Source organism: Cnephaeus nilssonii, assembly GCF_951640355.1.
Source record: "Cnephaeus nilssonii genome assembly, chromosome: 6".
Classification (NCBI taxonomy): Eukaryota; Metazoa; Chordata; class Mammalia; order Chiroptera; family Vespertilionidae; genus Cnephaeus; species Cnephaeus nilssonii.
The window spans coordinates 9,483,661-9,498,085 of record NC_137077.1 but is presented as its reverse complement, the minus strand read 5'-3'; the positions used below and the strand labels follow the sequence as shown (position 1 = coordinate 9,498,085).

At 49.6% G+C, this 14,425-nt stretch overlaps 1 protein-coding gene across 3 annotated transcripts in view; it reads right to left on the bottom strand.

Annotated features, from left to right (window-relative positions):
* LARGE1 (LARGE xylosyl- and glucuronyltransferase 1) overlaps positions 1–14,425 on the bottom strand; it is a 429,267-nt gene that overhangs the window by 209,193 nt on the left and 205,649 nt on the right. For all 3 annotated transcript variants that reach the window (XM_079775304.1, XM_079775306.1, XM_079775305.1), the window contains one exon: positions 10,540–10,622. In XM_079775304.1, the coding sequence (XP_079631430.1) occupies positions 10,540–10,622 (83 nt within the window). The remainder of the gene's footprint in view (positions 1–10,539; positions 10,623–14,425) is intronic.

The window sequence follows — 14,425 nt, the reverse complement described above, 5'->3', positions numbered from 1 at the left end:
CACACCTGCGTCAGGTATACCTCCTCACACCTGCGTCAGGTATACCTCCCCACACCTGCGCCAGGTGTACCTCTCCACACCTGCGTCATGTATACCTCCCCACACCTGAGTCAGGTATACATCCCCATACCTAAGTCATGTATATCTCCCCACACATGGAGGTGTCCCCTCCATGACCTTCCTCTGGTCCCAAGTGCCTTCCCAGAAGGGAGAGTAAATCTGCAGACACTTAGCTCACTGTTAGGGCAAAACTAGTGTGTGCACGGCTCAAGGGGCCAGTGTGCCTCATGCACTTCCCTCAGAAGACTGTGAAAATGCTCAACCGGGGACATGGGGGGCTCTCCAGCGCAGGTGACATGTGCTGACACTGACTCATCGTGAGAACTCGGTCCTGCCCGCCACACCTCTCGGTGGCCATGGAGAAAGCATCTGAGAGCATTGCCCAGACCACTTCTCCTGGAGTCTCCATGGAAACCAAGTTTCCCTTGAGCTTTAACTTGCTAATCCACTGCCAACCAGATGGTCTCCCCTTCATATTCCACAGGCCCCTTGGAATCAAGACAGTCCAATCACAACCCTCCCACCCCGCCAGGTTACTAACTGTGGAGTGCTTGTTCAGTACCATCTCGTCCGCAGGGACAGACTGGGGTCTGTCACTCATGGGTATATCCCAGCCCCCAGAAAAAATGTCCAGCATATTACGTGGGGGCTCATTTTGTCCTCTCTTGTCCCCTCCCACAAGCATAGAGGTACTATTGCTGAGTTAGTCAGCAAGTCCACTCCTAGTTATGTACAAAAATATATGAAAACACGTTAAGGGTAAAGGGGGCCAAATATATGGTGACAGAAGATGATCTGACTTTGGGTGGTGGGCACACAATGCAATATAGAGATCATATGTCATGGTAATGTACACTTGTAACCTATATGATCTTATTAACTAATGTCACTCCAATCCTACCTAATAAAATGGTAATATGTAAATTACCATCACTCCGCTTCGCCCATGATTGGGCCAGAGGGAGGTGCAGGGGGCGGGACTCGGGGGGGCCGATTGGGCCGGCAGGACGCTGAGCTCGCGTCACCAGTGGCGGCACGAGTTCAGTGTCTGCGCCATGGCTGTGCTGCGGAACAGAAGGGGCCTCTGGGGCAGCGAGCTCACGTCCCGTGGACCATCAAAAGCGGGGGAGCTGGGTGCCTGTCTGCTCCGGCACCAGGCCTTTCAGAAGCCTCCGCCGAGCCGGAGGCTTCTGAAAGGCCTGGTGCACCAGCGGACAGGCACCCAGCTCCACTGCGATCGAAAGCGAAAGCGAAAGCGTGTAGGGGACCCTACACGTGCATGATTCAATCATGCACTGGGCCTCTAGTCTAAATATATAAAAGCCTAAGTAACCGGCCGACCAGTAGCTATGACGTGCACTGACCACCAGGGGGCAAACACTCAACGCAGGAGCTGCCGAGTGACAGCAACTTTGTACAGTGCCCTCTCGCACTCTGGGACCCCTTGGGGGATGTTGGACTGCTGGTTTTGGCTGATCCCCACAGGCCAGGCTGAGGGACCCCATCTGCCGGAGGGACTTCACTCACTGCGCAGATGCCCTTCGAGCCACGGCGCCACCCCAGGTGTGGTGGCCGGGGCGGGACCACAGGAGGTTGGCTCCAGGGTGTCTCCGTCCCATCTCGCCCAGTCCTGCCCTGCTGGTCACCTTCTAATTAATTTCCTTTCAATGTACACGAATCTGTGCACCGGGCCTCTACTAAATTTAATAAAGAAAATAAAGTCTTTTTGCTTTAAAACAAACAAAAACATATGTCAAAAGCTAGTATACAAATCTCCACAGTGGCATTATTCAAAAGTCAAACCAATTGGTGAATGGATAAACAAAACGTGTCTATCCATGCAATGGAACATTACTGGGCCATGAAAAAGGAATGAAGTACTGACAGGTGCTATGTCATGGACGGACCTTGAAAATATTACGTTGGGTGAAAAAAGCCAGCCACAAAAGACTAAATGATATTGCATGATTCCATTTCTATGAAATGTCCAGAATAAACAAATCCATAGATAACGTAGATCTGTGGCATCAGGGGATGGAGGTGGAAGTGACTGCTATTGGGTATTAGGGTTTGCTTTCGAGATGATGAAAATGGCCTACGATTAGATAGCAGTGATGGTTGCACAACTGTGAATACACTAAAGGCCAACCAAGTGTACACGTCTAAAAAGTGAATTTTAGAGTACGTGAGTTACATCCCAGTACTTCCTCCTTTGCCTGAGAGGGGGAGTGTGGTCCGAACGGTAAGTTTGGGAGCGGGAATCAGCCTGGTGGGCTGGGCTCTTTCTGGACTTTTTCCTCGGGGGGCTGTGCTGTTGTGCACTAAGTGGCTTGCCCAGGTGAGGAAGGCCTGTAACTGTCCAGCTGGCCTCTGGCCAGAAGGTCAACCCAATTCACAGGACCGAAAACGGGAGCCTGGTCCTGCCCACATTTGCAAGGACACCCCAGAATTCAAGACAATGAAGGTGACATTTCATTCTCCCTGTGTCACTTCTGAGTCTTGTCTCACATCCGGTTCCTAACTCACCAGGTAAGCACCAGTTTTAACGACAGGGCCCTGCAAATTCCAAGATCAGTCCAAGGCCACGTCTCCATCCTGTTCTCTTCTGTTCTGAGGGAGACGTGACAACAGGTGCTAAGGACACAGTTATGCCGAAGTGAATTTCATCCACTCATGACAGTCAGGACTCATTCATAAGAATCCGAAAGGGATTAATTCTCTCCATTTTTTTATCCAATGCTACCTAATTTTGTATCTACACAACATCTGACATAGCCTTTTATACCCGTCACCGGTTATATGTGCATTTTTGGGAGCATTGCTTTAAACCCATGAGAAGAGGCTCCTGCCCGTACAGGCAGGCCACTGTGGGGCCCAGACAGCTTCCCTGGGTTCAAACACACAGACATTGCCGCAGACATCAAACAAGACCGAGCTTTTACAACAAAGAAGCGAGCGAGTGCGTGCCTCATCTTCAGCAGGGCCTGCAACTCGGCTGGTAATGAGCGATGCTCTGGCCGCCTCCACTGCCCCCCTGTTCCAGGGTGGGATGCAATAAATATGGTAACACAAAGAGGCAGAGATGATTAAACCTCAGCTTCTTCCTTATCCTGTCAGGAAGGTGCCACGGCCCCTGCAAGGCAACCCAGGGTCTGTTTATATTAAACTATGCAGGGACATCTGAGCTGAATAATCCTTAATTATTAAGTTGGGAACGGAACTGCAATTTGGAGAAAAAGAAAGAGCCGGTGATGGCAACCTGGACGCTCAGTGAATCTGTTGCACTTAGAGATTTAACAGAACTCACTGCAGGAAAACGCGGCGGCCAGAATGAGGGTTTTTTTTTCAGTGAGAGGTTTAGGGTGAGGGAGGACAGGCGGCCTTGATAACGTGGGATGATTCAAGGACAAGTCAGTTTCATGTCAGAAAAGCTCTCCATGGGAGAAGAACAGAGCCACTTTCCAGAAAAATCAAAAGGCTTCCCGTTGTAGTAAGAGCAGCATGGACTCTAGGGTTTGCAGAGGGGAGGTTGGAATCCCAGGAGCATCCCTTACCAGTGACCTTGAACAAGCTCTTTCACCTCTACATGCCTCAGTTTCCTCATCCACTTGTGGGGATAATGGCATTTATTGACTGGGCTGGGATGAAGGTCTAATAAAATGGTAGAATAAAAATATGTGATGCTTGGCATCTGACCTATACAAGTTCGTTCTCTGATTTCATGTGTATGTGCATAACCAAAGAGCATAAGCTCTCTTGCCTGTTTAAAGATATTACCCTGACCATATTTTTCATTCTTGACTTTATTGAGATACTAGAGGCCTGGTCCAGAAATCTGTGCACAGGCAGGGTCCCTAGGCCTGGCCGGTGATAAGGGCCGATCAGCAGGGCAACCAGCAGGGTGATGGGGGGCGGAGGGAGCCCACTTGCACCTGCCTTGGCTGGCCTGGCACTGCCCGCTTGCTGGCCCCACCCCCGGCCACTGCTGCTGCTGGTGGGGGCCTAAGGGCTGGGAGCAGCTCCTGTGTTGAGCGTCTGCCCCCTGGTGGTCAGTGCGCATCATAGCGACCAGTTGTCTGCTGGTTGTTCTGCCATTCAGTCGATTTGCATATTAGGGTTTTATATAGATAGATAATTGACAAATAAAAATTGTATGTATTTTAAGGTGAACATGAAGTACAAACATTTAAGGTGATGGTTTCATATGTATACATTATGAAACAATATGACAATCAAGTCCATTATCATAGTCTTCCTCTCCTATAGTTATCATTTTTTCTTTTCTTTATTCCATGGTATTGTCTTAAGTCATCCAGGCCTTTAAAACTTCCACTTATTTCATACTCAGTACCCCAAAAATACCCACCTGAGAGGATGAAGATGACTATGAAGAATCACAATAGTGATAGCAATGTCTACATGCCCCCCCCCCCAATGATAATTAAAAATAAAAGAATAATGATACTCAAAATGGTAACTTTTTTTTTTTTCCCTGAATGAAAGCTCAGACTTTGAAGCGAGGTTGACAGAGATCAAACCTGGCCCTGCCCATCCTCTCTGCAATGACTTAACATCTTGGTCCTCAGTTTCATCATCTGTAAAATGGGGACAATAGCAGTATCCACCTCAAAGAAACCTATGCACTCATTTCTGAAAAACACGAGGAACAGAGCCTGATGCATTCGTGTTTGTTAAATAAATAAAAAGCAGGGATGCTTCAGACAGATCATCTCCTCTGGTAGTCAAAACAGGCTCAGTGACAGCTTTGGGACAAGCCAGAGCTCCAAGTACAGTGACCTGCCTAGTGGCTCCCAGCTCACAGATGGCAAGATCAGGATCCCCATCTAGCTCTGGTTCTTGGCTTTATTAAAATCCTCGTTCCTCCCTTCACAGTCTGGAAACTGCTTCTATAATAAGTTTAAGCCTGAATAAGCAATAAGACAGTTAGAGGCAGATACTGGCCACGAATATGTTGTTATATCCTCCATGGTCTTCAGGGGCACATGTGAAATTAAAACAAACAAACAAAAAACAACAACCCCAAACAAAAACCCAGCTGCTTGATATGCACAGTGAGGGAATCACCACGCTCCCTCCTGCGAACAGGACTGTTGAGTGTGAGAGTAAGTAGATCATCCCAGCGAGCAAATATTAAATTTTTACAAGCTGGCCAACTTTCCTGCCCAGGAGGTAAACATGTAAGTTACTAAATAAATATTTTCTTTCTCGGCTCACTAAAAGCTCCGTTTCCTTGAAGAGCAGCTGTATTTCCCAGTTTATTTGCAAATGGGATTGGAGTTACAGGCTTCCCCACATTTTTCTCTAAACATCTTTCCAGCTAGGTGACAAAGACTTTACATTGTGCTGCTTTCTATTAGATTAGCCTTTATTCACCTATATTTTGAATTTATTATATTCTCACCCAGCTTTTTCTTCGCCATAGAGGCTGCATACCGAGATGACCAAAATATATGTAAAGAGAAAACAAAAGCAAGATCACCCCCAACTACCACATGCAAAAAAATCCATTTAAAAGTTTATTTTCTGCTAGTCTTCTACCCCCTGTATTTACACCAGGTAGATGTGTATCTGTGTGCATGGGACATGTTTATATAGTGGAATGATACTCTGCATACGTTGTTGCTTTTTGTTGTTGTTTTTTTAATCCTCACCCGAGGATATTTTTCCATTGATTTTTAGAGAGAGAGGAAAAGAGGGAAAGACAGAGAGAAATATCAATGTGAGAGAAAATATATCAATTGGTTGCCTCCTATATGCGCTCCAACCAGGGCCCGGGCCAGGGAGGAGCCTGCAACTGAGGTATGTGCTGTTGACTGGAATCGAACTCAGGACCCTTTGGTCCACAGGCCGGCGCTCTATCCACTAAGCCTAACCGGCTAGGGCATGCATATGTGTTTTTTTTTTTAATTCTGCTGTCACTTACTTTGTATCATAAAATATCATTTATGTCTATGTTATGATGTCCTTCTTAAAACCAACCAAGCACGTGGTTTAGTGTCAGAGGATGTTCCATTTATTTAACTTTACTGTTTATAAGTGCTATTCAAATTTTTCTAACTATAAGTAATATTTCACAAAAGCCACTTTGCATTAGGATTGGCCTTTTAAGACAGAGCCCCTAATGCAGTCATGTGGGATCATGGTCTTGGGCATAATACTATGACATGTCTTCCCCAAAAGCTGCCATAGCCATTTTCAGGGCCGGCGTCCCCGTGTATGAGTGTCCGTATCACTCTTTTCCTACCTTTCATAACACAGTGTGCCTACCGTCAGCGGGCAGGCTGCAGAAGTAACATTGATTTCAAGTAACAAAGCAAGCCTTCCATGAAAATCTGCCGAAAACCTCGTCTGGAAAACAAATCTAATTACTGTAATTCACAGCGAAAGCCGAAAGAGCCATCCTGCCCCACTATTATTATATTATTCTTTCCATTAGCAGGTACTTCGTTTGTCAGAGAGCTTTATCATCATGTGTGTGTTAATCCCCGTAACGTGCTGTGGAGGCAGGGGAGCTATTTATAGCTGGGCTTTCTGAGCGGAAAACCTCTCAGAAGCCCTGCTGTCTCGATATCTAAACTCACGCGCCCCTGCCTGTCAATGCACAGAACCATTCTCATTGGTAGAATTTCTTGGGTGGGAGGGCGGAAGTGGTTATTTGGTCACTGCCGTGGGGTGCAGGATTTTCATAACACCTCAGGGGTATGTGCTTTCTTCTCCACTCCCCATGCCTCCCAGATGGTGCAACTACTGCTGCCTTTACATTCACATTTTTACACGGTGCTGCGTCGTTACCATCGGAGTAAAAGTTTGCACTCAACAGAACTCTCACCATTTCGACAACTCTCGGGATTATCGGATCTGTAGCTAAAGCAACAGCAATAATATTTACACCAAACATGACCACCAGAAGGTTCTGTGACCTGAAAACTGGCCATAAATTTGAGAAATAGCATAGCTGACGGTCTGTGGTCATGCAAATACGCTTCTCTAAAGAGTGGTTTTTCATTTTTTCCCCCCGATCGGGGAGGGACCTGAGTTCTTTAGTGGAGAGAAGGAATAAATGCATCAAAATAAATGCATTCGATTAACACTCATCGAATTCAATGCTCAGGCCCCAAAACGCCTGGTTTCAAGTGGCAGATGAAGGTGAAGAACCACGTGGAGTTTCAGAAAGTGCACTGGAGCCAGGTGGTGTGGGAGGGGCGTCCCGCCACACGTGGGAAGATGTGGGGTAGAGCCCCACTTGGCCATTGCCACTTCCTGCCTTCCTCCGAAGTCACCATGCCAACTGGACAGGGCGATGAGGAGGAGCCGAGAGCCCCACCCCTGAGGGTGTAGGGATCATGGCTGCTCGCTTCTCCCAATGCGCACCCCCCTCCAGGGGGCAGTGATGGATGTTTTACTACCCCACTGGCTGACTGCAGGCACATAAAGTGGGGGGACAGACAGCAAAAGAACCATCCAGGTGAGGTCAGTACAAAGAGCCACGCTAATAAGGAAATGTTCTTCTCAACCAAGTAAGTTTTAGGGTGAGGTGGTCAGCAGCAAAAGCGAACTGAGACAAGAACTAACATCTAAAGCAAGCATGTCAAACTCGCGGCCCACGGGCTGCATGCCTCGTTTATTTGGCCCGTGTTAGCCTTTGAGTTTGACATGCTTGGTCTAAAGAGTTCAAATGACCTGCTAAAAATCAGTCAGCAAGACAGTGGCATAAATGTGAAACTGAACTAGGTCTGAGCCAAGTATATTTGTTAACCGGTTGAACAAATATATCTTCAGGTTATTTATGAATGCAGTCCCCTAGATTCAGTTGTCAACCAAGTAAACATTGATGGAGCACATAATGTGTGTTAAGTACTTGGCTAAGATACTAGAAATACAGAAAAAATAAGGCACAGATTCTGTCCCCACAAGTCCCACACTCTACTATAAAAGACACAACAGAAATAGATAAATACAGTGTAATAAAAATAATAGCAGAAAGAGGCACAGGGCACTATGGGCTGGTAGGAGGGAAGCCCCAACCTAGACCTACACCTCTGGGGCGCTGCCTGGGAGAAATGATGCCTATGTGGAGTATTGAAGAGTAAGGCGAGTTTGTAAGTTAGGGTGGGAAGAGAGGAAGGAAGAGGGGAGAAATGGGCAGACAGAGCTGAATGAGGACAGACAGCAGGCAGGGCTCACTGGGCACACCTGCAGCAAGTGAGGGTGTGACCAGGTCAGTGTTGCTGGAGCGTGAAATATCAGCAAGGGGAGGAGAGAGAGCACCGTTGGGGATAACATCCGAATCCAGATGGTCTGTGTGACACTGTAAAGAGATTCAGTTCTCTCCCCTGGACGAGGAGAAGTCAATGCCGGGCTTTGAGAAGCCAGGTTTGCGTGTCTGAAACACCATCCTAGTCTTTGGGAGCCTGGCTGTGGGGAGATGGGAGGGACAAGAGCCAGAGAGACTAAGCATACCTGGACTCTGCCAGTCACAGTGGGAGGAGAGGAAAGGGTAGAGAGGAAAAAGTTGTTCAAGGGAGAACCCTGAGGCACCGATAATAGATGGGCTGGACGGGGGGCTGAACCCAAGATGAACCCTGTTTCGTGCAGGGTTGGCAGCGCTTGGGTGTCCATCATTTCTCCTGTCTCTGTTGATGCCACTGACAGTTGGATTCTAGCATCAAACTTTCCATTCATCTCTGTTCAACTGAACGCGGAGTTTTTTGTGATTATTCCTACTGCTGAGAACCTTCTGGATCCTGACCCCGTCACCTGACACATTTGTACGCTGTTGGCTAAAGCTCTGGGTAAGCTTCATCCAAGCCTTGGAAAGCTTCTTTGATCAGAGCCAATGACACTGGCTGGAACTGGGGGGTTCGATCTGGATAGACCCTAAGTATGCCGAGGCATCAATCAACACAGAGAGGGGACGGAGGAAAGTCCCGGGGGAAAGTGGAGGCCAACGCCTGGAATTTAAGGGGGAGAAGCGATGACTTAGGAAGGCGGGCACCTCCCGGAGGCAGAGGCATCTGTCCTTTGCGGGCTGGTTCCCTGCGGACCCCTGGGGCCATGGATATCATCTGCAGGCTGGAATTTGAACTTTCACGTAAGGCAGGGCCTCTCTAATGGTCAGAAATGGCCAGAGGTGGGTCAGGCTACAATGAAAAAGAGAATGCAACTAACCTATTTTAGTTTGCTAGAGCTGCCGGAACAAAATTCCACGGAACAATACAAAATGCCACAGACTGAGTGGCTTAACCAATAGAAAGAATTTCCCACAGTCTGGAGGCTGGACGTCCAAGACCGAGGTGTGGGCAGGGCTGGTTTCTTCCCAGGCCTCCTGTCTTAGCTGTAGATGCTGTCTTCTCCGTGTCCTCACATGGTCTTCATACTGTGTGAGTCTGTGTCCTAATCTCTTCCCATAAGGGCACCAGTCATACTGGATTAGGGTCCACTCTATTGACCTCATTTTAATTGAATCACCTCCTTAAAGATCCTATCTCCAAATTCAGTCACATTCTGAGCTACTGGGGATTAGGACTCCAACAGATAAAGTGTTTTGGGGCGACACACACAATTCAGCCACAACCTGGCAACAGGGACGTGTACACAGAGAGGTCTGGTGACTGTCAGGCACGGGAAGCTGATGAAGAATTGGAGCATTAAATTTGGGGTGTCCTTGAAGGTCCCTTCAAGTCTAAAAGCTGCAATTCTAAACACTGTGAAACAGCACCTAATTGCTACTATTAAACATTAACACAACTAGCAGCCCAGTGCATGGATTCATGCACATTGAAAGGATATTAATCAGAAGGTGGCCGGCGGGGTGGGACTGGGCGAGACAGGCTGAACACGCCCTGGGGCCAATCTCCACAGTCCCTCCGGGGCCAGCTGCACCTAGGGTGGTGCCGTGGCTCAAAGGGCACCTGTGGAGGGGGGTCCCTCAGGCAGGTGAGGTCACTCGGTGGTCTGCGAGGATAGGGCCGAAACCGGCTCTCCAGCATCCCCCAAGGAGTCCCAGAGTGTGAGAGGGCACTTTGCAAAGTTGCTGTCGTACAGGGTATGGAATGCAAACACAAGTGTGCAGTAAACCAGATTCCGGGCCGACAGTGCCCCAGCAACAACATAACCCATGGCCGAAGGTGGAATTGCGCGGCCCTGCGAGGAATCAGGCTCCCTCCTCTCTGGTTTCAGACGGGTTGTGTCATCCAAGAACTGCTGCTGCCAAGTCACTGCAGCTCGGCAGCTCCTGCGTTGAGCGACAGCCCCTTGGTGGTCAGTGCACGTCATAGCTACCGGTCAGATGGACACTTAGCATATTAGCCTTTTATATACATAGATAGTCTCCCCAAGGTCTCAGGCTAAAGTTAAATCTTCATGACAGCTTGAATGTCTGATGAAAGGGTGCTCGGATTTAACCCTTCCCCCCAGAAACACACACAGGCAGACCGCCACGCCAACCATCACGCTCACCTGTGAAACAGGACAGATTTGACCAAGGTGACAACATCCCGGCTGGCGTTGTATCCCGCGCAGACAATAGCAACGTGGATCGTCTGGGAAGCAAACAAAAACAGGGCGAGCAGTTAGATCCATGGAGAAGGGCCTTCCCGCGGCTTCCGACTGCATGACAGAGAAAAATCGCCTTTACTCCTTGTTGGGATCATCAGAAAACAAAGAACACAGGCTGCAGCTCTGGAAAGTAACTCGAGACCGTTTTATTAAGCCTTTTTAATCGGTTTATGGAGCTATCATCATTTGGAAACCATTAAGGCTCTTTTCAATTACATTTTGGGGATGAGAGACATGGCAATTGGCTCAAACAGACAAACAGTGAGCTCCCTGCCCCCAAGCTGCAGACGATGACAGATGGCAACCAGAGAGAGGAAAGAAAATACGCCCCAAAAGGATGAGCTGGCCATCGGGGATCTCCGACCGAGAAGGGGTGGCTCCGAGAGCTTGTGAAATGTTCCCACGAGATGTCTCAGGTTCGGGTCAACGTGATAACATGGCAGAGGGGCAGAGGGGCCAGTATGGACCGCAGCTGGATATCATTCAAAGAATTGAAGCCTGGCAGGAGTGAAGGGAGCCCGATGGGCCATATCACCTAAGGAGTCAAGAGCGTGGGCCCCAGACGTGAATGAATGAATCCTGGCTCCGTCCTTTAACCCAAGGTGACCCTGCGAATGCTGTAGTGTTAGGTGACTCCCTGTCACATAAGAGGTATAACACGTCCTGCAGAATGTCATGGAGCATGTGTGGCAATGACGCCAAAAGCACAATATGGTGACAGCACATTGCATTGCAGTCACAGCACAAATATCCTTGAGCACCGAGCTTCCCAAACGGGGTGCCTCGGCGCCGTGGTGTGCTGTACATGAACTCCAGGCGATGGAGGTACTCATCTCTTCCAGCTCTCCTGCTACCAGGCAGGGCTGGCCCCTCAGGCTCAGCACATGTATATAGATATGTGTGTGTGTGTGTGTGTGTGTGTGTGTGTGTGTGTGTGTATGTATTATTGACTTTTTACAGAGAGGAAGGGAGAGGGATAGAGAGGTAGAAACATCGATGAGAGAGAAACATCTATCAGCTGCCTCCTGCACGCCCCACACACTGGGGATCAAGCCTGCAACCAAGGTACATGCCCTCGACTGGAATCAAACCTCAGTCCACAGCCTGAGGCTCTATCCACTGAGCCAAACTGGTCGGGGCCTTTTTAAAAAAATATTTTTATTGATTTCAGAGAGTGGAAAGAAGACAGGAAGAGAGAAAAGGAAACATCAATGAAGAGAGAATCACTGATCAGCTGCCTCCTGCACGCCCCACACTGGGGATCAAGCCTGCAACCCGGTCATATACCCTGATCAGGAATCACGCTGTGACCCCCTGGTTCATAGATCGACGCTCAACCATTGAGCCACACCAGCCTGGCTTCCACACCTTTTGAAGGAGCCAAGTTTCCTGACCGATTCTGGTGCCCTTTCCTCACATCCCTCTGTCCTGGAGGCTGGAGGGGAAGGCTCTGAAACCGTCCCAGATACAGTGCTTATCCCTAAGGTGAAATGAAGCGGCAGGGCACCCATGGCCACACTTGGGGATGGATAATTGCAGGATAACGTTTAAGGAGCTCAACAAACTCCGCAGACACATAGACCGCAAAGCTCTCTCTAAGGAGGCCCATGGAGGCTCCTGCTCACCTGCCTTCACCCTAAAAGGGAGCTCTGCCCACCTGGCACGCCGTGAACGTGCACCTGAACACGCAGGGAGAATGCCGCTGTGCACTAGGCTCACTCCCTATGCTGCTGCGCTCTGTCAGGAAGAACTCAGGTAGGACAAGCGCATTTTTTGGAGTTTCCAGTGTGACAGAAAAAAAAAAACACCCTGGGGCTGTTTTCACATATATGCCAGCCGGGGAGAATAAGCATTGTCCCAAAGAAATTCAGACCAAACTACAGGACGGAGGCCAATGAACGGTGGCCCTGGCAAAAGTCATCCACACTCTGCCCAGCCCTGTTGCCTTAGCAACACCATCCATCCATCCGCAGTGACCCAGAAGGCCTGGTACACCCTGCAGGGCATTCTGCCTGGGGGCACAATTTAGGGAAAACCTTCTCCTATGAGGGGAACGGCAGGAGTGGGAGTGAGAGGGGAAACCGGTTTAAAAACTGCGAAAAGTTAGGCTCAGTGCGGATTCTGGGCCGCTGCTGCAGCCTCCTGGGCAGGGGCCAGGTGGGGAGGCAGCCGGAGAAGCACACAGCTGGGGACTGAGGCCGGGATGAGGGAGTGATGAAAACCAACGAGAGTCAGGAGACCTGGGTTTGAGCTGCAACTTCAATGCTGCGTTGTCATGTGACCTTGGAGCAGGCACTTAACGTCCCTGAGCCTCACTTGGCTCTTCTGCGAAATGGATGTAAAAATGGGTGCCCGTTGGGCTGCTGTGAGGACCAGACGCTTGGGTGCAAGAAGGTGCAGGTGGTGAGCTGCTTACGCACACTTACTGGATGCACACGCAGCATAAGGAGACCTTGGTCTTCATCTCCCTGCTGCCACTTGCCCATCTGTATTTCAGGGACATCCTGCTGCTTACCCTCAAGGGGCTGGTGAGGACCTGGAGCCGTGGCCCTCAAACTGGAGCATGCACCAGAACCCCTGCGAGGCTTATTAGCACAGAGAGCGGGCCCTCCCCCCCCCCGCCCCCAGCTCCCGATTCAGGGGCATGGCCAGGGGGCCTGAGGGTTGCCTGCATCCAGGCGATGCTGATGGCCCAGGGACCACACTTTAGAAACCACTGCTCTGTCTAAAGCACTGTGAGGTGCCCTGGCCAGTGTGGTTGGGCGTCACCCAGTGCACCACAAGGTGGCCTATTGGATTCTGGTCAGGGCACATGCCTGAGTTGTGGGCCAGATCCCCAGCAGGGGGCCTGCAGGAGGCAGTCAATAGATGCTTGTCTTCTCTCTCTCCTCTCTCCTCTCTCCTCTCTCCTCTCTCCTCTCTCCTCTCTCCTCTCTCCTCTCTCCTCTCTCCTCTCTCCTCTCTCCTCTCTCCTCTCTCCTCTCTCCTCTCTCCTCTCTCCTCTCTCCTCTCTCCTCTCTCCTCTCTCCTCTCTCCTCTCTCCTCTCTCCTCTCTCCTCTCTCCTCTCTCTTCTCTTCTCTTCTCTTCTCTTCTCTTCTCTTCTCTTCTCTTCCCTCCCTCCCTCCCTCCCTCCCTCCCTCCCTCCCTCCCTCTCTCTCCCCTTCCTACCCCTGTCTCTAAAAATCAATAGAAAAATTAAAATAATAAATAAATGTCTCTGGTAAGAACTCAAGAGACGTTAGCTGTGGTTATGTTGAGAGGTACGAGGGGAGTTCATAGAACCCATTCCGAATACCTTCCCTCCATCACTTACACAAAACCAGTAAGGGTGGCCCCCATCCTCCACCTGCCTTCCTCTCCCAGGTGAGGGAAAGGCAAAGCGATGAGGCTTCCACGGTGCGAAGAACAAAGCCCTGGAGTCAGGAGAGCCGGATGGCGCCCCAGCTCTGCCTCTGGCCAGCTGGGTGACCCTGGGCAAGTTACTGAGCCTCTCTGATCCTCAGTGACTCCTCTATAGAAGGAGGGCTTTAGAACTTCTAGGCAGAGTTTTCCTCATGTCTAGGGCTTTCCACGATTCAAGATGAAGAAAGAGGGACCCAGAGCAGTTAAGTGCCTTGTCCAAGGTCCCATGGCTCAGCAGTTGGTGGCCAATGGGTAGAGTTCGGAATCCCACACTACCCTGCCTCAGTAGAGCACACAGGTAACAATTAAAATAAAATAAAAAGTATCACTAATGGGGCACTTAAAATCATCTTACCAACTTCCTGGGCACCTCTCCTCCCTTGG